Below are 22,808 nucleotides of genomic sequence, written 5' to 3'. Positions count from 1 at the left end.
TCCATATTAAAAAAAAGTAGTAAAAATACTACTTTTTCAAAAACGCTAATTTAACAGAAAAAATAGCTTTTTGCCAAACACTACTAAATTTTATTAAAAAAATGAGGCGAAATTTATTTTTTTTTGTTTAAAAATACCAATTTAAACATTTTTTAAAAAAGTATAAAAATACTACTTTTTTTCAAAAAGTATTAAAATTTATTTTTTAATAATTTTTAACATAAGTAATGAAAATCTAATAAATTTAATAGAAAAAATTTAATTTTTTCCAAATTAAAAAAAGTAGTAAAAATACTACTTTTTGAAAAAAAGCAAATTTAGCGGCAAAAATAGCATTTTGCCAAACACAACTAAATTTTATTAAAAAAATGAGGCAAATTTTATTTTTTTTGTATAAAAATACCAATTTAAACCTTTTTTAAAAAAGTAGTAAAAAATACTACTTTTTTCCAAAAAGTATTAAAATTTATTTTTTAATAATTTTTAACATAAGAAATGAAAATATAACATTTTTAACAGAAAAAATTAAATTTTTTCCATATTAAAAAAAAGTAGTAAAAATACTACTTTTTGAAAAAAGAAAATTTAGCGGAAAAAAATAGATTTTTGCCAAACAGTACTAAATTTTATTAAAAAAATCAATTTAAAAACCTTTTTTAAAAAAGTAGTAAAAAATACTACTTTTTTCAAAAAGTATTAAAATTTATTTTTTAATAATTTTTAACATAAGAAATTAAAATATAACAATTTTAACAGAAAAAATTAAATTTTTTCCATATTAAAAAAAAGTAGTAAAAATACTACTTTTTTAAAAAAGTAGCAAAAAGGTTCATTTAAGCTAAAAAGGCCAAAAATTATTATTTTTTTTAAATATTTTCCATAAAAAGGTCCAGCACTGTTAAAATTTTTATTAAAATCATAACTTTACCCTTTAAACTTAAACAATCCAACAAAAAAACAGCTAAAATCTAGTATATAACAATACACTGAGAAAAATAAAATGCTAAAACCATAAAAATCATTTCAAACTTATAATCATATTTGTAAATTTCAAAACAAAACCACACCTTCAAAAACCCTACCTTCCGCCCTCAAAACAAAATTAACAAAAAAAAAAAAACAAACCGAAAACAAAATTAGTTTAATAAATAAATAAAAAAAATTCTTTGACTAAAAACGCTTGTAAGTTTATTATTTCTTGAAAAACACAAAGAGAAAGAAACAAAAAACGTAAGATTAAAATAAACAAAAAAACTTTTACTTAAAAAAAAAATTAAGTCACAAATCGGTTTAACTAAGCTTTTAATAACACGAAAAAACCAAAAAAAAAAATAAAAAAAACTGATAATTAATTATTAATAATATAGAAAATTAAGTGATGGACTCAGTTTTTTCTATAAAATTTTTAAAAAAATTTTACCATTTAAAAAATAAAGTTTAAACTAACACAAGCGTTTTTAAGCAAAGAATTTTTTCAGATTTATGAAAAACCCCAAAAAAAGAAACTATTTAATAAAAGAAAAGAAATTTTATTTTAAACTTTTTCAACTATTTTACCAAAACAATAATCTAACTATATGAGCCCATCACAATTTTCTTTAAAATCTATAAAAAAAACTAAATCCTTAACTCCAAATTGTGACTTAATTTTTTCTCTTAAAATCCCCTTAAATCTTAATATTCTACTCTCCTTTACCCAGAACAATCGCTTGTCCAGCAATGTCTCCGAGCAAATCGAAAAACTGATTGATGAGAAATGCCGTATACTCAACAAAACTGGCACTCCCAAGTCCAGTGCTCTGCACTTGGCCAACTGGATGAAGGGCCAATTGGATAAACAGCAGGAACAGGCCCGCCTAGCAGTGGCCCATTCCTTAACCAGTGAACCATCACCGCCGCCTGATCATGCGGACACAGATGATGCTGCTACCTATCAGGACAATGATCATGATGAGCGTATCACCTATTGGACACGCCAGCAGTTGGAGAAACGTACTAAGGAATTGAATTTGGCCAAAGAGAATGGCCACTTTTCGGTAAAGCCTAATTTTGGTGGTAAACGTTTGAGTGGTGTGGATGAGTTGAGCATGAGTGATGTGTCGTTTTCGGAGGGGGTTAGTCAGATCAGTCAGTCTCATAGTACGACCTCGGATAGTCAGGTAAGGGGGAAAGATAACAAAAGAGAGAGATAAAGCTTGAACACATATTATGAAGAATAACAGGAGAGTAAATAGTAGAGACACATTTTTAGTCAAGACACATTTTTAGTAGAAACTTTCCCACAAACACTTTCTTTTAAGCTTTTATCATTCAAATTAGTACTAGATCTAGACTAAAAACTGGACTATAGACTAGACTATGACTAGACTATGACTAGACTATGACTAGACTATGACTAGACTATGACTAGACTATGACTAGACTATGACTAGACTATGACTAGACTATGACTAGACTATGACTAGACTATGACTAGACTATGACTAGACTATGACTAGACTATGACTAGACTATGACTAGACTATGACTAGACTATGACTAGACTATGACTAGACTATGACTAGACTATGACTAGACTATGACTAGACTATGACTAGACTATGACTAGACTATGACTAGACTATGACTAGACTATGACTAGACTATGACTAGACTATGACTAGACTATGACTAGACTATGACTAGACTATGACTAGACTATGACTAGACTATGACTAGACTATGACTAGACTATGACTAGACTATGACTAGACTATGACTAGACTATGACTAGACTATGACTAGACTATGACTAGACTATGACTAGACTATGACTAGACTATGACTAGACTATGACTAGACTATGCCTAGACTATGACTAGACTATGACTAGACTATGACTAGACTATGACTAGACTATGACTAGACTATGACTAGACTATGACTAGACTATGACTAGACTATGACTAGACTATGACTAGACTATGACTAGACTATGACTAGACTATGACTAGACTATGACTAGACTATGACTAGACTATGACTAGACTATGACTAGACTATGACTAGACTATGACTAGACTATGACTAGACTATGACTAGACTATGACTAGACTATGACTAGACTATGACTAGACTATGACTAGACTATGACTAGACTATGACTAGACTATGACTAGACTATGACTAGACTATGACTAGACTATGACTAGACTATGACTAGACTATGACTAGACTATGACTAGACTATGACTAGACTATGACTAGACTATGACTAGACTATGACTAGACTATGACTAGACTATGACTAGACTATGACTAGACTATGACTAGACTATGACTAGACTATGACTAGACTATGACTAGACTATGACTAGACTATGACTAGACTATGACTAGACTATGACTAGACTATGACTAGACTATGACTAGACTATGACTAGACTATGACTAGACTATGACTAGACGATGACTAGACTATGACTAGACTATGATTAGACTATGACTAGACTATGACTAGACTATGACTAGACTATGACTAGACTATGACTAGACTATGACTAGACTATGACTAGACTATGACTAGACTATGACTAGACTATGACTAGACTATGACTAGACTATGACTAGACTATGACTAGACTATGACTAGACTATGACTAGACTATGACTAGACTATGACTAGACTATGACTAGACTATGACTAGACTATGACTAGACTATGACTAGACTATGACTAGACTATGACTAGACTATGACTAGACTATGACTAGACTATGACTAGACTATGACTAGACTATGACTAGACTATGACTAGACTATGACTAGACTATGACTAGACTATGACTAGACTATGACTAGACTATGACTAGACTATGACTAGACTATGACTAGACTATGACTAGACTATGACTAGACTATGACTAGACTATGACTAGACTATGACTAGACTATGACTAGACTATGACTAGACTATGACTAGACTATGACTAGACTATGACTAGACTATGACTAGACTATGACTAGACTATGACTAGACTATGACTAGACTATGACTAGACTATGACTAGACTATGACTAGACTATGACTAGACTATGACTAGACTATGACTAGACTATGACTAGACTATGACTAGACTATGACTAGACTATGACTAGACTATGACTAGACTATGACTAGACTATGACTAGACTATGACTAGACTATGACTAGACTATGACTAGACTATGACTAGACTATGACTAGACTATGACTAGACTATGACTAGACTATGACTAGACTATGACTAGACTATGACTAGACTATGACTAGACTATGACTAGACTATGACTAGACTATGACTAGACTATGACTAGACTATGACTAGACTATGACTAGACTATGACTAGACTATGACTAGACTATGACTAGACTATGACTAGACTATGACTAGACTATGACTAGACTATGACTAGACTATGACTAGACTATGACTAGACTATGACTAGACTATGACTAGACTATGACTAGACTATGACTAGACTATGACTAGACTATGACTAGACTATGACTAGACTATGACTAGACTATGACTAGACTATGACTAGACTATGACTAGACTATGACTAGACTATGACTAGACTATGACTAGACTATGACTAGACTATGACTAGACTATGACTAGACTATGACTAGACTATGACTAGACTATGACTAGACTATGACTAGACTATGACTAGACTATGACTAGACTATGACTAGACTATGACTAGACTATGACTAGACTATGACTAGACTATGACTAGACTATGACTAGACTATGACTAGACTATGACTAGACTATGACTAGACTATGACTAGACTATGACTAGACTATGACTAGACTATGACTAGACTATGACTAGACTATGACTAGACTATGACTAGACTATGACTAGACTATGACTAGACTATGACTAGACTATGACTAGACTATGACTAGACTATGACTAGACTATGACTAGACTATGACTAGACTATGACTAGACTATGACTAGACTATGACTAGACTATGACTAGACTATGACTAGACTATGACTAGACTATGACTAGACTATGACTAGACTATGACTAGACTATGACTAGACTATGACTAGACTATGACTAGACTATGACTAGACTATGACTAGACTATGACTAGACTATGACTAGACTATGACTAGACTATGACTAGACTATGACTAGACTATGACTAGACTATGACTAGACTATGACTAGACTATGACTAGACTATGACTAGACTATGACTAGACTATGACTAGACTATGACTAGACTATGACTAGACTATGACTAGACTATGACTAGACTATGACTAGACTATGACTAGACTATGACTAGACTATGACTAGACTATGACTAGACTATGACTAGACTATGACTAGACTATGACTAGACTATGACTAGACTATGACTAGACTATGACTAGACTATGACTAGACTATGACTAGACTATGACTAGACTATGACTAGACTATGACTAGACTATGACTAGACTATGACTAGACTATGACTAGACTATGACTAGACTATGACTAGACTATGACTAGACTATGACTAGACTATGACTAGACTATGACTAGACTATGACTAGACTATGACTAGACTATGACTAGACTATGACTAGACTATGACTAGACTATGACTAGACTATGACTAGACTATGACTAGACTATGACTAGACTATGACTAGACTATGACTAGACTATGACTAGACTATGACTAGACTATGACTAGACTATGACTAGACTATGACTAGACTATGACTAGACTATGACTAGACTATGACTAGACTATGACTAGACTATGACTAGACTATGACTAGACTATGACTAGACTATGACTAGACTATGACTAGACTATGACTAGACTATGACTAGACTATGACTAGACTATGACTAGACTATGACTAGACTATGACTAGACTATGACTAGACTATGACTAGACTATGACTAGACTATGACTAGACTATGACTAGACTATGACTAGACTATGACTAGACTATGACTAGACTATGACTAGACTATGACTAGACTATGACTAGACTATGACTAGACTATGACTAGACTATGACTAGACTATGACTAGACTATGACTAGACTATGACTAGACTATGACTAGACTATGACTAGACTATGACTAGACTATGACTAGACTATGACTAGACTATGACTAGACTATGACTAGACTATGACTAGACTATGACTAGACTATGACTAGACTATGACTAGACTATGACTAGACTATGACTAGACTATGACTAGACTATGACTAGACTATGACTAGACTATGACTAGACTATGACTAGACTATGACTAGACTATGACTAGACTATGACTAGACTATGACTAGACTATGACTAGACTATGACTAGACTATGACTAGACTATGACTAGACTATGACTAGACTATGACTAGACTATGACTAGACTATGACTAGACTATGACTAGACTATGACTAGACTATGACTAGACTATGACTAGACTATGACTAGACTATGACTAGACTATGACTAGACTATGACTAGACTATGACTAGACTATGACTAGACTATGACTAGACTATGACTAGACTATGACTAGACTATGACTAGACTATGACTAGACTATGACTAGACTATGACTAGACTATGACTAGACTATGACTAGACTATGACTAGACTATGACTAGACTATGACTAGACTATGACTAGACTATGACTAGACTATGACTAGACTATGACTAGACTATGACTAGACTATGACTAGACTATGACTAGACTATGACTAGACTATGACTAGACTATGACTAGACTATGACTAGACTATGACTAGACTATGACTAGACTATGACTAGACTATGACTAGACTATGACTAGACTATGACTAGACTATGACTAGACTATGACTAGACTATGACTAGACTATGACTAGACTATGACTAGACTATGACTAGACTATGACTAGACTATGACTAGACTATGACTAGACTATGACTAGACTATGACTAGACTATGACTAGACTATGACTAGACTATGACTAGACTATGACTAGACTATGACTAGACTATGACTAGACTATGACTAGACTATGACTAGACTATGACTAGACTATGACTAGACTATGACTAGACTATGACTATGACTATGACTAGACTATGACTAGACTATGACTAGACTATGACTAGACTATGACTAGACTATGACTAGACTATGACTAGACTATGACTAGACTATGACTAGACTATGACTAGACTATGACTAGACTATGACTAGACTATGACTAGACTATGACTAGACTATGACTAGACTATGACTAGACTATGACTAGACTATGACTAGACTATGACTAGACTATGACTAGACTATGACTAGACTATGACTAGACTATGACTAGACTATGACTAGACTATGACTAGACTATGACTAGACTATGACTAGACTATGACTAGACTATGACTAGACTATGACTAGACTATGACTAGACTATGACTAGACTATGACTAGACTATGACTAGACTATGACTAGACTATGACTAGACTATGACTAGACTATGACTAGACTATGACTAGACTATGACTAGACTATGACTAGACTATGACTAGACTATGACTAGACTATGACTAGACTATGACTAGACTATGACTAGACTATGACTAGACTATGACTAGACTATGACTAGACTATGACTAGACTATGACTAGACTATGACTAGACTATGACTAGACTATGACTAGACTATGACTAGACTATGACTAGACTATGACTAGACTATGACTAGACTATGACTAGACTATGACTAGACTATGACTAGACTATGACTAGACTATGACTAGACTATGACTAGACTATGACTAGACTATGACTAGACTATGACTAGACTATGACTAGACTATGACTAGACTATGACTAGACTATGACTAGACTATGACTAGACTATGACTAGACTATGACTAGACTATGACTAGACTATGACTAGACTATGACTAGACTATGACTAGACTATGACTAGACTATGACTAGACTATGACTAGACTATGACTAGACTATGACTAGACTATGACTAGACTATGACTAGACTATGACTAGACTATGACTAGACTATGACTAGACTATGACTAGACTATGACTAGACTATGACTAGACTATGACTAGACTATGACTAGACTATGACTAGACTATGACTAGACTATGACTAGACTATGACTAGACTATGACTAGACTATGACTAGACTATGACTAGACTATGACTAGACTATGACTAGACTATGACTAGACTATGACTAGACTATGACTAGACTATGACTAGACTATGACTAGACTATGACTAGACTATGACTAGACTATGACTAGACTATGACTAGACTATGACTAGACTATGACTAGACTATGACTAGACTATGACTAGACTATGACTAGACTATGACTAGACTATGACTAGACTATGACTAGACTATGACTAGACTATGACTAGACTATGACTAGACTATGACTAGACTATGACTAGACTATGACTAGACTATGACTAGACTATGACTAGACTATGACTAGACTATGACTAGACTATGACTAGACTATGACTAGACTATGACTAGACTATGACTAGACTATGACTAGACTATGACTAGACTATGACTATGACTAGACTATGACTAGACTATGACTAGACTATGACTAGACTATGACTAGACTATGACTAGACTATGACTAGACTATGACTAGACTATGACTAGACTATGACTAGACTATGACTAGACTATGACTAGACTATGACTAGACTATGACTAGACTATGACTAGACTATGACTAGACTATGACTAGACTATGACTAGACTATGACTAGACTATGACTAGACAGGACTATAGAATGGAAGACACCGGACTATAGACTACACTTAAGTAAGTCCCTTCTTTCCTACATCTATCAACACTAGATATAGTTTTACATTAGTATGCGAAGTAGGTTGGCCACAATTTCAATTAATCAAATATTTAGCCATGACACCTTTCATTCTATCCACCCAAAATCATACACAAATTAAGATCTCATTTCGTGCATTCTACATCTACCCTATTTTTCTCTCTCACATATACTCTTCACAGATCACCGTACGTTCTAGTCCCATTGTATTAGATAAATTAGCCGTTTGTCGTCATTGTCATAAAAATTGCCAACAACAGCAACAGCTACAAAATGCCAGTCCTACATCACAACATCAATCAAAAAACCATACGGACGCGGGAGAGGACAAAACGAAATGTCCTCTGGCGACAGCCTCAGCACTCATCTGTCACTCGCTAAAGGTACAACATAGTCAATCATCACCGCAGCGCTGTTGCAATGTCAATGGTGGCGGCGGCAGTAGTAATAGTCGAGCCAGTAGTGTCACTAGCATATCATCTGGTACGGTAACGGGTGAGAAACCCGGCGATCATCCAGCCGCTAGTAGTAGTAAATGTGATGTAGCCGATACGGAAAGTGATGTGGCGCAATTAATCTCCGATGATGTTTATCAATCAGAGGCCACGGATGATGGGAATATGGGCGGCAATACAACCAGCAGCAGTATCAGCAGCTGTGGAGTCGAGGAAGCTCGAAGAAGAATCACCGACAGCATCCATAAATTACGAATTCTAGATGAACACAATGAGGCGGCCATTTTAATGAATGGCCACTGTACGAAACAGGACAAGACAACGACAGCATCATCATCATCAACGACCACAACGACGACGACGACTACAACACCCAATACGACAGCCACCTCTTCGGGGACCGAGAGTGAGGAGAGAGAGCAATTTAAGCCAGAACCGCCGCCTCGAAAGTTTTCCATAATACAGCCACAAAAAGCCAAAGCCATCGAGCAGGAGGAAAAGGCCAATGAAATGGTAAAGATGAGCGTTACCATAACGGAAACCGCCAAAATAGTTATAGTGGAGGATACCAAAGTGATAGTTACGCCTACCAAGGCTCCCAGATCACCCAAATCCCCCAAGTCTCCGAAGTCACCCAAGACACCCTTAACACCGAAATCGGGTAGGTCGAACACAAGCAGCAATAAATCCCAACAATTTGTGGCCTGCACTTGCAAATGTTTACCGGAAGACTTTGCCAACACCACACTCAGTCCCGAGGAGGTGGAATTGAAAACCTGCAAAATGCTAGAATCACCCAAACAATCTCCCAAAATGCCAAGATCTCATGGAGAGGAGCAGGAGATTAAAAACTCCAGCGAAGATCCTCACAAATATTGTAAATGCACTTGTGATAAAACTATAAAGGAGAACTTGAATACCAGGCAGGACAAGGAAGATGATGATCTGTCTTTAATGTTAATTGGTTTGGCCCAATTGACGCCAGCAGCCAAACTGTTAAATATGAAGACGCCCACGGCACCCTTGCCTACACCCACCCAGAATTTCGCTGCTTATGCAGAGAATGGTTTTGTGCCTACCATCGCCATAGTGCCCGCCACACCAGATTCGGTGCTTACCAAGACCAGCACCAATGTTTGGGATAATACCACCAGCCATGTTACTACCAGCACGGCCACCGCCAATCTAATCAGTCTGGCACCCAGGCAAGCAGTTATAGAGAATATACCGGAAGATTCTTGTGATGAATCGCCCATAGATGAGGAGCCTCCCTACAGGCCCATGTCCAGCTCTTTAAGGCGTTTTGGCACCATGTCCAGCTTGGAGCGTTTACCCTCCGAAGATCGTTTGGAAGACTATGATGATGAAGAGGATGAAGACGATATTGATGATGACGATGAGGTGGATGATGAAGATGAAGAGCTAATGGACAAGGCTAGGGCAGATAATATAGAATTGGATAATGAAATAAGAGTGGTTACCAAGGCTATTTATGAAAACTCCGAGGAGGCAGGATCCTCGAATAATTTAAATGGCAATGCCTGGACCAGTCGTGCCTCTACATTTGTGTCGGGTAAAATGTCTTTCTTTGAAGAGTCCCGAGCCTTTATAGACAAATATTTGGGCAGATGGAATCAGGAGCAAGCCAATGTGGGTAGTAATGGCATAACCTCAGATCCGGAAGAGCAAATGGATGAGTGTACCTCAGGAGCCACCTCGGGGGAGGAGGTGTGGGGCACACCCACCAGTGGTGGCGACAATGATGATTTACATTTGGCCAATTCGGAAAATACACAATCGGTAAGCCTTACTATGTTCCTATACAAAGACATTTTCAAGCAATTATCTCCCGTTTAGTCTCCCACCAAATCCAGCAATTCCTTAAATGATGACGATGACACTGAGCTAATGATGGATGAACTTTTAATGGCTCCTCCCATGTCGGCCAGCACCATACGCGGTCTATTACCACGGTAAGTGAAACTTTTTTCTTTTAGATTTCCTCTTCAATTTGTTTTTTTCCTTATAAATAAGTATCAAATAGTTGTTAGTTGAAAATCTCTTTCTAAATACTTAATCCATTTGTTTATACTCCAAAAAGTAATGGTAATATTTCGTAAATATTTTTTTCTTTTTTTTTCTCCAATATTTTTAATGTAGTTTTTACAGGTTAATATTGTTCTTATACCATTTTTTATTTGTAATGTTATATTTTAAACATCTTATACAGCAATTATTTAAGTAAATTCATTCTTTAGTTTGTTTTAATAGAAATATTTAGTTAGAATAGCCTTTAATATTTAGAGGAGATTTTGTATTTTGATAAATTATAGATGACATGGTTTATTTTTAAACAATTTCCTAGAAGTATGGCCTAGAGAGCTGTTTTGTTATGCCAGACTTCAGAAGAGAGTGAGGTTTTAATTTCAAAAGTTCCTCGACTAAAAATATTTCTCTTTAGGTTTTTGAAACTTCTTTGGTGTCATAGATATGCTTCCATATTAGACTAGAGACCAGAATTTAGTCTGATTATAGATCGGACTATAGACGAGACCATAGTACATAGTATGGACCAGATTATAAGCGTAACTGTAGACAAGACTATCGAGGAGACTGAATTGTGTATTTCTAAATGAAGCAATTAAGTAGAATAAAGCCTTAGAAAACAAAGGAATGCCAAAGAATCTTTAGACGATCTTAAATGTGGAAGCCTACAAGTGCAAGCACCCCAGATTCGATCCCTGGCAGAGGACGAAAAATTTTCATCATGGTTTTCGAGTTTTTAAAATTAACCCCCCTCTAAACAATCCATCGAAGAAGACCCCTGACCACACCTCCCCCTGGAAAAGAGGATAACATTATGATAAAGGTCAGGCAGCCCGCCACCCCCTGGGAAAAAGGTAGGAATCAAAGAATTAACTTAGCAAGGTTCCCCACCACTACACCAAATACACAGAGGGCGTTAATCTAGGCAACGACAGATGGCAGCACCATTATCCTAGACCAGCTACAGCAGACCAATCATCTACTTAGTTGGAACAACAACCGATTAACGAAACTGACACAAGGCAAAAATATCCTTGGACCCGCTACAGCAGACCAATCACCTACTTAGCAGGAACAACAACCATTTAACGAAACTGATACAAAAATAACAACACTCTGGTTATAATGGCAACATCGTACATGAAGACGCACGATACTCCAATAACAAGAAGTGCAATCTTACATGGGAAATATGCGAAAAACAACTGCAAACCAAGTGCTCCCAAGAGGGGTAATGGAGAAAAAAAATGGGGATTAGTTTAAGGATGATCAGTAGTATGACAAATAAATCTAGAACTATTTCTAATTTCCTTCGTTATTCTTGATAATGTAAGAACTAGGTTTTCTATCAACATATTCCGATGATCTAGTAAGGAAGTTTAAAGCCTCTTTCAAGCTCATTCGATCCAATATTCCTTTTTACGTATCTGTGTTCCGTTATCCAAATGTTCCTTAAGTTTAACATGGATTTTGAGATAATTTCTTTGCTAGACTACTTGTCTAGACACGATGGAAATCCGGGTAATGGTATAGCAAATGAATTGGCCAAGAGGTTTCGATCCCTTTTCTTTTATTTCCCTTGTTAAATGCAAGATGGATGTACAGCAGAAACTTTGTGAAACTGCATAAAACAGAACAATGGATCAGTGAACCATCCTCAGCTATAACTAGTTCGATGTGACCCGTATACGATGTCGGCAGGACAAATCTACTTACGGAATTCCGTAGAGAGCAAATATGGCTCCGAGGGGAGGGAACGTAACCTCGGAATTCCATTCCTATCCTTTACTAAAGGACACTGTATAAATGGGACACATGCTAGAAGATTGCGTCATAATCATAATGAAGAAGAAGAGGAGACCTATTCTCCCAATACCCGGTTCTGACAAACTTCTCAGAGACTTGTCAAAAACATGTTGTCAAGGATTCAGTTCTAGTTCTGTTCCAGTTCAGTTCTAGTTCCTTTCTAGTTCTTTTCTAGTTCTAGTTCTGTTCTAGTTCTGTTCTAGTTCTGTTCTAGTTCTATTCTTGTTCTATTCTAGTTCTGTTCTAGTTCTGTTCTAGTTCTGTTCTAGTTCTGTTCTAGTTCTGTTCTAGTTCTGTTCTAGTTCTGTTCTAGTTCTGTTCTAGTTCTGTTCTAGTTCAGTTCTAGTTCAGTTCTAGTTCAGTTCTAGTTCAGTTCTAGTTCAGTTCTAGTTCAGTTCTAGTTCAGTTCTAGTTCTGTTCTAGTTCTGTTCTAGTTCTGTTCTAGTTCTGTTCTAGTTCTGTTCTAGTTCTGTTCTAGTTCTGTTCTAGTTCTGTTCTAGTTCTGTTCTAGTTCTGTTCTAGTTCTGTTCTAGTTCTGTTCTAGTTCTGTTCTAGTTCTGTTCTAGTTCTGTTCTAGTTCTGTTCTAGTTCTGTTCTAGTTCTGTTCTAGTTCTGTTCTAGTTCTGTTCTAGTTCTGTTCTAGTTCTGTTCTAGTTCTGTTCTAGTTCTGTTCTAGTTCTGTTCTTGTTCTGTTCTAGTTCTGTTCTAGTTCTGTTCTAGTTCTGTTCTAGTTCTGTTCTAGTTCTGTTCTAGTTCTGTTCTAGTTCTGTTCTAGTTCTGTTCTAGTTCTGTTCTAGTTCTGTTCTAGTTCTGTTCTAGTTCTGTTCTAGTTCTGTTCTAGTTCTGTTCTAGTTCTGTTCTAGTTCTGTTCTAGTTCTGTTCTAGTTCTGTTCTAGTTCTGTTCTAGTTCTGTTCTAGTTCTGTTCTAGTTCTGTTCTAGTTCTGTTCTAGTTCTGTTCTAGTTCTGTTCTAAGTAGTTCTGTTCTAGTTCTGTTCTAGTTCTGTTCTAGTTCTGTTCTAGTTCTGTTCTAGTTCTGTTCTAGTTCTGTTCTAGTTCTGTTCTAGTTCTGTTCTAGTTCTGTTCTAGTTCTGTTCTAGTTCTGTTCTAGTTCTGTTCTAGTTCTGTTCTAGTTCTGTTCTAGTTCTGTTCTAGTTCTGTTCTAGTTCTGTTCTAGTTCTGTTCTAGTTCTGTTCTAGTTCTGTTCTAGTTCAGTTCTAGTTCAGTTCTAGTTCTGTTCTAGTTCTGTTCTAGTTCTGTTCTAGTTCTGTTCTAGTTCTGTTCTAGTTCTGTTCTAGTTCTGTTCTAGTTCTGTTCTAGTTCTGTTCTAGTTCTGTTCTAGTTCTGTTCTAGTTCTGTTCTAGTTCTGTTCTAGTTCTGTTCTAGTTCTGTTCTAGTTCTGTTCTAGTTCTGTTCTAGTTCTGTTCTAGTTCTGTTCTAGTTCTGTTCTAGTTCTGTTCTAGTTCTGTTCTAGTTCTGTTCTAGTTCTGTTCTAGTTCTGTTCTAGTTCTGTTCTAGTTCTGTTCTAGTTCTGTTCTAGTTCTGTTCTAGTTCTGTTCTAGTTCTGTTCTAGTTCTGTTCTAGTTCTGTTCTAGTTCTGTTCTAGTTCTGTTCTAGTTCTGTTCTAGTTCTGTTCTAGTTCTGTTCTAGTTCTGTTCTAGTTCTGTTCTAGTTCTGTTCTAGTTCTGTTCTAGTTCTGTTCTAGTTCTGTTCTAGTTCTGTTCTAGTTCTGTTCTAGTTCTAGTTCTGTTCTAGTTCTGTTCTAGTTCTGTTCTAGTTCTGTTCTAGTTCTGTTCTAGTTCTGTTCTAGTTCTGTTCTAGTTCTGTTCTAGTTCTGTTCTAGTTCTGTTCTAGTTCTGTTCTAGTTCTGTTCTAGTTCTGTTCTAGTTCTGTTCTAGTTCTGTTCTTGTTCTGTTCTAGTTCTGTTCTAGTTCTGTTCTAGTTCTGTTCTAGTTCTGTTCTAGTTCTGTTCTAGTTCTGTTCTAGTTCTGTTCTAGTTCTGTTCTAGTTCTGTTCTAGTTCTGTTCTAGTTCTGTTCTAGTTCTGTTCTAGTTCTGTTCTAGTTCTGTTCTAGTTCTGTTCTAGTTCTGTTCTAGTTCTGTTCTAGTTCTGTTCTAGTTCTGTTCTAGTTCTGTTCTAGTTCTGTTCTAGTTCTGTTCTAGTTCTGTTCTAGTTCTGTTCTAGTTCTGTTCTAGTTCTGTTCTAAGTAGTTCTGTTCTAGTTCTGTTCTAGTTCTGTTCTAGTTCTGTTCTAGTTCTGTTCTAGTTCTGTTCTAGTTCTGTTCTAGTTCTGTTCTAGTTCTGTTCTAGTTCTGTTCTAGTTCTGTTCTTGCTATAGTTATCTCACTTATCTTAAGATGTGTATAGCTTCAGGAGTAGATGGAAAGAAAGACTGAAGGAAAGTTGAGTAATTCTCTTAAATTTCATTAATTTTTATTTCGGAAGTTTTTTACAAGAATAGAGTAAACATGTTACAGAGTCTGAAATTTGGAGAAAGTTTCCTAGCAGTATTTTAGTCTATCTCTTTTCCAATAACCATGTCAATTCGGAGAAAGGTTCCTAGCAGTAGTTAGTCTATCCTAACTTTAAAATTTAGTTATATTAATGTAATTTAAAAACCCTAGCAAATAAATTAAATTAGTTTAGGTTCTCATAATCATACATTTACTTTATCTTTTTAAACATTTTTTGAAATAACGTAGTTTAAGTAATTTTTTTCATAATTTTTTATGTAAATTTCATTCGATAAACAAACATCATTATCATCAACTCAACTATATAATTTGTAAAAACAAAACCAAACACACATTAAATCTAACTGTGAATTTGAATCAAAACAAAACAAATACGGGACACCGGTGAAAAACCAAATTTGGAAAAAAATTTCAACAAAAACACTTAAAAAATAAAAAACACACAAATGAAAATGAATTGAGTAACAAATAGGCGACGCCTAGAACCCCTATTTGAGGAGGAAACGGAAAGTGATGAGGAAAAGACACAACAGGAAAGTGAAGAATTGAAAAAGGTGGGTCATCTATAAAGAAATTGCATGTTTCAACTCATTGATCATTCTAACAACTAATTCATTGTGATTTAATTGTTTTTTTTTTGTTGGTTTAATTTCTGAAGAAAAGCACTCATCCAAACATCATTGATTTTGTTTCTTTTCATGCCACTGTTTGTTTCATTTTTATTTCTTTTCTCATCTCGCTGATATCATGGTTTTTCTTATTGATCATTTAAACTCTCTCTCACTCTCATGCTCTCTCTTGATCATTTCTGTTGTATTGTATGTCTGTGTGTATTGTATATATGTTTTATTTGACAATCTGTCATCATCATCATTAAATGTCATTAGAAAGTTGTAGTGAAATTAGTTAAACTCTAGCAAAACGTTCAATATTGCAAACTTATACAAATCAAAAGCAATTGACCTTCTTATTATGATGCCACATCCAAAAGCTTTTGCCTTTAAGTTTGCTTGGCTAAAATACTAACAAAAAACTGCCTTGAAAATAACTCAAAATCATACAACATTCTCAAAACAAAAAATACTCACTCTAACCTCAAACTAACAAAACGTGGCAACCTTAACGTACTCGTATAGTTTGCTATAAACCAGAATTGATTAGTTGAATTCTATTCCCAACAATTGGTAGGGGGAAACAACGACAAATGGCCACTATTTAGAGGATTCGGAAGCTGGAAGTTCCAGCGAGGAGGTGGAAGAGGAGGAGGAAGGGGAGGAGGAGGAGGATATGGTGAATACAGCGGACTACGACGAGGAGGACGAGGATCTGACCTCGACGGAGGAGAGACTACAACCGAATTTACAAACCAGCAGCTTGGGTCCACGGCCGCTAAGTCATCCTCAAACCATACTACCGCCAGCCGTACTGAAGGCCTCATCCTGCGAGTACCTACTGGATCAGCCAGTTATTCCTTTAGTCACACCAGCAGCCAGCACGAAACCCACAAGTTCTTTGGCCACTACTATCCCCGCCACAGCAACAACGAGTTTACACAGCTCCTCCAAAACCCTGGTAGTAATCTCAGCCTCAACCACATTAATGATGACAGCAACGACATCATTGACCACCAGCAGCCCTCAGCAGCTGCAGCAGCAGACCATGACAACGACTTGTTCTTTGATGGACTCAACAATAGTACAGACAACACCGAGTCTGGCTCCCTTGTTGGCATCTACAACAATCAGCAACGTGAGCGCCACTATCAAGAAAGACAACGGCGTCTGCAAGGAAGAGGAGAAGAAGACAGCCAAAACCTTAATACGACCAGCGAAATTTATACCACCTCCACCGCCGCCACGCCGTCTGTTATTGACTCAAACAAATCTAAAGACCAGTGGTCCAACAGCAAAACCCTTAAAACAGGTCAGTTCCGCACAAATAAAACCCCAAAACCCTTTTAATAACAATCATTTTCCAACAGCTCCCGCTTCCACAAAATTCTGGCGTTTCTGCTGACGTTGGCTTTTCAGTGGTTGCCAAAGACGTCGGCGACGTTTGCGACGCTCCCACACAAAATACCAGCGCACCTCCTTGCACAGCAACGACAACGACGACAACGACCACGAAGACGAGGACAGTGATGACGACGCCGATGATGACCTCAATGAAACCCACGAAAATCCCCCAACCCATCGAGGATGTTTACAATATCAAAAGGTATTCAGCAGCAATCGCCTGCAAAACCGAAACTGTGTCACCCTCAACGAAAGCACGACCCTCGTCAACAATAATCGAGACCTCGCTGCTGGGCTCGGCGGAAGCAGACAGCAGCCGAAACCCGCTCTACAACTCATCAACAATAGTTTCGACGATGAAGGAGAAGTCAACACCAACAGCAACAGCAACGAAGAACAAAGATCAGCAGCAGCTGCCGCCAGAGAAGAAGGACAAAGTTCACAATGTGAAGGAGAAGCAGCAGGAACAACAGCAATCTCTACGGCAAGAGGCCGCTATAGACAAAGATTCGAAATCGGCTTGTGCACAGCCCGCCGTAGCTGGCTCGGGTTTAAGTCCTCGCCTGGAGATGCGTTTGGCACTCAATCACGATATACTGGGCGACGAAGACTTGATAAGCTACGATCCTGGACCCGATCTAACAACTATTCTGGGGTGAGTTTCAGTTCTAGTTCAGTTCTACTTCAGTTCTAGTTCAAATCTAGTTCAGTTCTAGTTAAGTTCTAGTTCAGTTCTAGTTCAGTTCTAGTTCAGTTCTAGTTCAGTTCTAGTTCAGTTCTAGTTCAGTTCTAGTTCAGTTCTAGTTCAGTTCTAGTTCAGTTCTAGTTCAGTTCTAGTTCAGTTCTAGTTCAGTTCTAGTTCAGTTCTAGTTCAGTTCTAGTTCAGTTCTAGTTCAGTTCTAGTTCAGTTCTAGTTCAGTTCTAGTTCAGTTCTAGTTCAGTTCTAGTTCAGTTCTAGTTCAGTTCTAGTTCAGTTCTAGTTCAGTTCTAGTTCAGTTCTAGTTCAGTTCTAGTTCAGTTCTAGTTCAGTTCTAGTTCAGTTCTAGTTCTAGTTCAGTTCTAGTTCAGTTCTAGTTCAGTTCTAGTTCAGTTCTAGTTCAGTTCTAGTTCAGTTCTAGTTCAGTTCTAGTTCAGTTCTAGTTCAGTTCTAGTTCAGTTCTAGTTCAGTTCTAGTTCAGTTCTAGTTCAGTTCTAGTTCAGTTCTAGTTCAGTTCTAGTTCAGTTCTAGTTCAGTTCTAGTTCAGTTCTAGTTCAGTTCTAGTTCAGTTCTAGTTCAGTTCTAGTTCAGTTCTAGTTCAGTTCTAGTTCTAGTTCAGTTCTAGTTCAGTTCTAGTTCAGTTCTAGTTCAGTTCTAGTTCAGTTCTAGTTCAGTTCTAGTTCAGTTCTAGTTCAGTTCTAGTTCAGTTCTAGTTCAGTTCTAGTTCAGTTCTAGTTCAGTTCTAGTTCAGTTCTAGTTCAGTTCTAGTTCAGTTCTAGTTCAGTTCTAGTTCAGTTCTAGTTCAGTTCTAGTTCAGTTCTAGTTCAGTTCTAGTTCAGTTCTAGTTCTAGTTCAGTTCTAGTTCAGTTCTAGTTCAGTTCTAGTTCAGTTCTAGTTCAGTTCTAGTTCAGTTCTAGTTCAGTTCTAGTTCAGTTCTAGTTCAGTTCTAGTTCTAGTTCAGTTCTAGTTCAGTTCTAGTTCAGTTCTAGTTCAGTTCTAGTTCAGTTCTAGTTCAGTTCTAGTTCAGTTCTAGTTCAGTTCTAGTTCAGTTCTAGTTCAGTTCTAGTTCAGTTCTAGTTCAGTTCTAGTTCAGTTCTAGTTCAGTTCTAGTTCAGTTCTAGTTCAGTTCTAGTTCTAGTTCAGTTCTAGTTCAGTTCTAGTTCAGTTCTAGTTCAGTTCTAGTTCAGTTCTAGTTCAGTTCTAGTTCAGTTCTAGTTCAGTTCTAGTTCAGTTCTAGTTCAGTTCTAGTTCAGTTCTAGTTCAGTTCTAGTTCAGTTCTAGTTCAGTTCTAGTTCAGTTCTAGTTCAGTTCTAGTTCAGTTCTAGTTCAGTTCTAGTTCAGTTCTAGTTCAGTTCTAGTTCAGTTCTAGTTCAGTTCTAGTTCAGTTCTAGTTCAGTTCTAGTTCAGTTCTAGTTCAGTTCTAGTTCTAGTTCTAGTTCAGTTCTAGTTCAGTTCTAGTTTTGTTCTAGTTCAGTTCTAGTTCAATTCTAGTTCAGGTTCTTCTAATTGCTTAATTTTTTCTCTTTCCAGGCACGACCTCTCCACCTTTCAACGACGGACGGGTCGCGATTTATTGAATCGCTCAGCAACGAATCGTGTGCAACCAAAAGAGGCTGTCATATCGTTCTCTCAACAGCGAAACTCGAAGATGGATACACCCACAGTGAATCGACGGCCACGACCTCAACTCAACAACGGCAGCAACATCCCAATCAGCAGCAACAATTGCAACACCACCAGCAGTCCGGCCTCGTCAATGCCTTTCGTTGGCTCGGCACGTGTCGGCGGCGTTCCACAACACCTGCAGCCAAATCGAAATACATGGAGCAGTTCTGCATCTGTGGATCGCAACAGAGACGGGAGCGTCAGCGACGCAAGCAACAGCAAAAATATCAACTACAACAGAGACGACAGCAAATTAAGCGATCTAGAGATCTTAGCGAGACGCGAGAAGATATACTGCATGTCTCAATTGAGGAGTGGCTCACAAGTCAAGATGGGGACGAAGATGATGACGATGACGACGACGAAGAGCAGCAATTTCTACCACAACAACAATCCTCTGACGAGGACGACGAGTACTACTTCGATGGGCGTTGCGACTGAGATTGATATTAGACATACGCCAAAAATGGCACACAGGCAACGTAAAATAGGGCGTGATGAATCCGCCTTAATGGATACGGGAAAGGCTAATAAATTGTAGGTATTTAATTAATTCATATTGTATTGAATTAACTAATTAATTAAATTCATAAATTGTTTGCAGAATAAATTTTATTAAACGTCGCAATTCGGAAAATCCCTCAACCGCCAATAACTCACAAACCTCGCTTAATGATTCAAATGCCAGTAGCACACCGCAGCACACAAAAATACCCATGTCACCAAGAAAAGATAATGTAAGTTTTTGTTCGCAAAGAATTAAGAAGAATTCAATAACTTGATGATTCTATTTTAGGACAAACCCTCCTTAAATCGCCGTTTATGGAAACAAATAACCAAACGTCGTCGCTCAAATTCTGTCTCAGAACTTGTGGCCTCTTAAGGTGTCTTGGTATCTTTCAACACAAATTTTGTGCACCATTATTTTCTGTATGTGATCCACTAGTCCAAAGTATTTGCTCTTCTGTTAATATTTTTCAATAACACATTCTTTTTTTTGGATAGTTAGTAATTATTTAAGTAGTCAGTAGTAGTTTGTGTGTGGTAGTTTTGAACCGCTCCCCTTTTTTCGGGGACCACAAGCGGATGTTTTTAAGAAAAAAGAAATATTGAAAATTGTTGCTAAATTGAACTGATTTTTTTATAGTTGTATAAGCCAATGTTTGTCTTTCTTTTTAAGTTAATTAAGCCAAAAAGAATAGCAAACAAATTAAACACTCTAAAACGTCCTTAAAAGCTTTAAAACAAAAAAAAACACTTGAAAAACAAACAAAATTAGTTGTCAATTAACTAAAGTATTAAACGAAGGCGGAGGAACTAAGCCTTGGGTTTAAACATTAAACTGGCATTCAACTGGCATTCAGGTTTAATTGAGTTTTAGTCAAGGTTTGGTTAATAAAACCAAAGATAACTGGATATTACTGAAAAACAAAACGTTAAAGATGTAAAAACCTTTCTCATTCTTAAGCTCTCACCTTTTTTTTTTATTAAGAAAACCAGAGATTTGTCAAACCAGGATTATTTTGTAGTCAAATTGAGAAAGTCTACAGAATTGAATAACGAACAGAATGGGTTTAAAGAAGTTTTATCAAAGAATAATAATTCTAAATCATTTCTAATTATTTTCCAGTTCTGTTCTAGTTCTGTTCTAGTTCTATTCTAGTTCTGTTCTAGTTCTGTTCTAGTTCTGTTCTAGTTCTGTTCTAGTTCTGTTCTAGTTCTGTTCTAGTTCTGTTCTAGTTCTGTTCTAGTTCTGTTCTAGTTCTGTTCTAGTTCTGTTCTAGTTCTATTCTAGTTCTGTTCTAGTTCTGTTCTAGTTCTATTCTAGTTCTGTTCTAGTTCTGTTCTAGTTCTGTTCTAGTTCTGTTCTGTTCTAGTTCTGTTCTAGTTCTGTTCTAGTTCTGTTCTAGTTCTGTTCTAGTTCTGTTCTAGTTCTGTTCTAGTTCTGTTCTAGTTCTGTTCTAGTTCTGTTCTAGTTCTGTTCTAGTTCTGTTCTAGTTCTGTTCTAGTTCTAGTTCTGTTCTAGTTCTGTTCTAGTTCTGTTCTAGTTCTGTTCTAGTTCTGTTCTAGTTCTGTTCTAGTTCTGTTCTAGTTCTGTTCTAGTTCTGTTCTAGTTCTGTTCTAGTTCTGTTCTAGTTCTGTTCTAGTTCTGTTCTAGTTCTGTTCTAGTTCTGTTCCGGTTCTGTTCTAGTTCTATTCTAGTTCTGTTCTAGTTCTGTTCTAGTTCTGTTCTAGTTCTGTTCTAGTTCTGTTCTAGTTCTGTTCTAGTTCTGTTCTAGTTCTGTTCTAGTTCTGTTCTAGTTCTGTTCTAGTTCTGTTCTAGTTCTGTTCTAGTTCTGTTCTAGTTCTGTTCTAGTTCTGTTCTAGTTCTGTTCTAGTTCTGTTCTAGTTCTGTTCTAGTTCTGTTCTAGTTCTGTTCTAGTTCTGTTCTAGTTCTGTTCTAGTTCTGTTCTAGTTCTGTTCTAGTTCTAGTTCTGTTCTAGTTCTGTTCTAGTTCTGTTCTAGTTCTGTTCTAGTTCTGTTCTAGTTCTGTTCTAGTTCTGTTCTAGTTCTGTTCTAGTTCTGTTCTAGTTCTGTTCTAGTTCTGTTCTAGTTCTGTTCTAGTTCTGTTCTAGTTCTGTTCTAGTTCTGTTCTAGTTCTGTTCTAGTTCTGTTCTAGTTCTGTTCTAGTTCTGTTCTAGTTCTCTAGCTTAACAGTTATATTTAAAGCTTTGAAAAGAATAAACAATTAGCTCTCTGCTAAAGCAAATTAACAT

At 36.7% G+C, this 22,808-nt stretch overlaps 1 protein-coding gene across 1 annotated transcript in view; it reads left to right on the top strand.

Moving 5' to 3' along the window:
• Positions 1-20,989, top strand: part of PsGEF (Protostome-specific GEF) — a 110,349-nt gene extending 89,360 nt beyond the window's left edge. The window contains exons 8-17 of the mRNA XM_065509591.1: positions 1,701-2,159; positions 9,080-9,664; positions 9,755-11,152; positions 11,210-11,325; positions 16,148-16,229; positions 16,864-17,598; positions 17,657-18,345; positions 19,918-20,589; positions 20,657-20,789; positions 20,849-20,989. Of these exons, the coding sequence (XP_065365663.1) occupies positions 1,701-2,159; positions 9,080-9,664; positions 9,755-11,152; positions 11,210-11,325; positions 16,148-16,229; positions 16,864-17,598; positions 17,657-18,345; positions 19,918-20,589; positions 20,657-20,789; positions 20,849-20,935 (4,956 nt within the window). The 3' untranslated portion in view covers positions 20,936-20,989. The remainder of the gene's footprint in view (positions 1-1,700; positions 2,160-9,079; positions 9,665-9,754; positions 11,153-11,209; positions 11,326-16,147; positions 16,230-16,863; positions 17,599-17,656; positions 18,346-19,917; positions 20,590-20,656; positions 20,790-20,848) is intronic.
• Positions 20,990-22,808: the final 1,819 nt, after the last annotated feature.

The sequence above is a fragment of the Calliphora vicina genome, chromosome 4 (genome assembly GCF_958450345.1).
Source record: "Calliphora vicina chromosome 4, idCalVici1.1, whole genome shotgun sequence".
NCBI classification, from domain to species: domain Eukaryota; kingdom Metazoa; phylum Arthropoda; class Insecta; order Diptera; family Calliphoridae; genus Calliphora; species Calliphora vicina.
The sequence above is the reverse complement of the archived record's forward strand: the minus strand, read 5'-3'. Positions and strand labels throughout refer to the sequence as shown.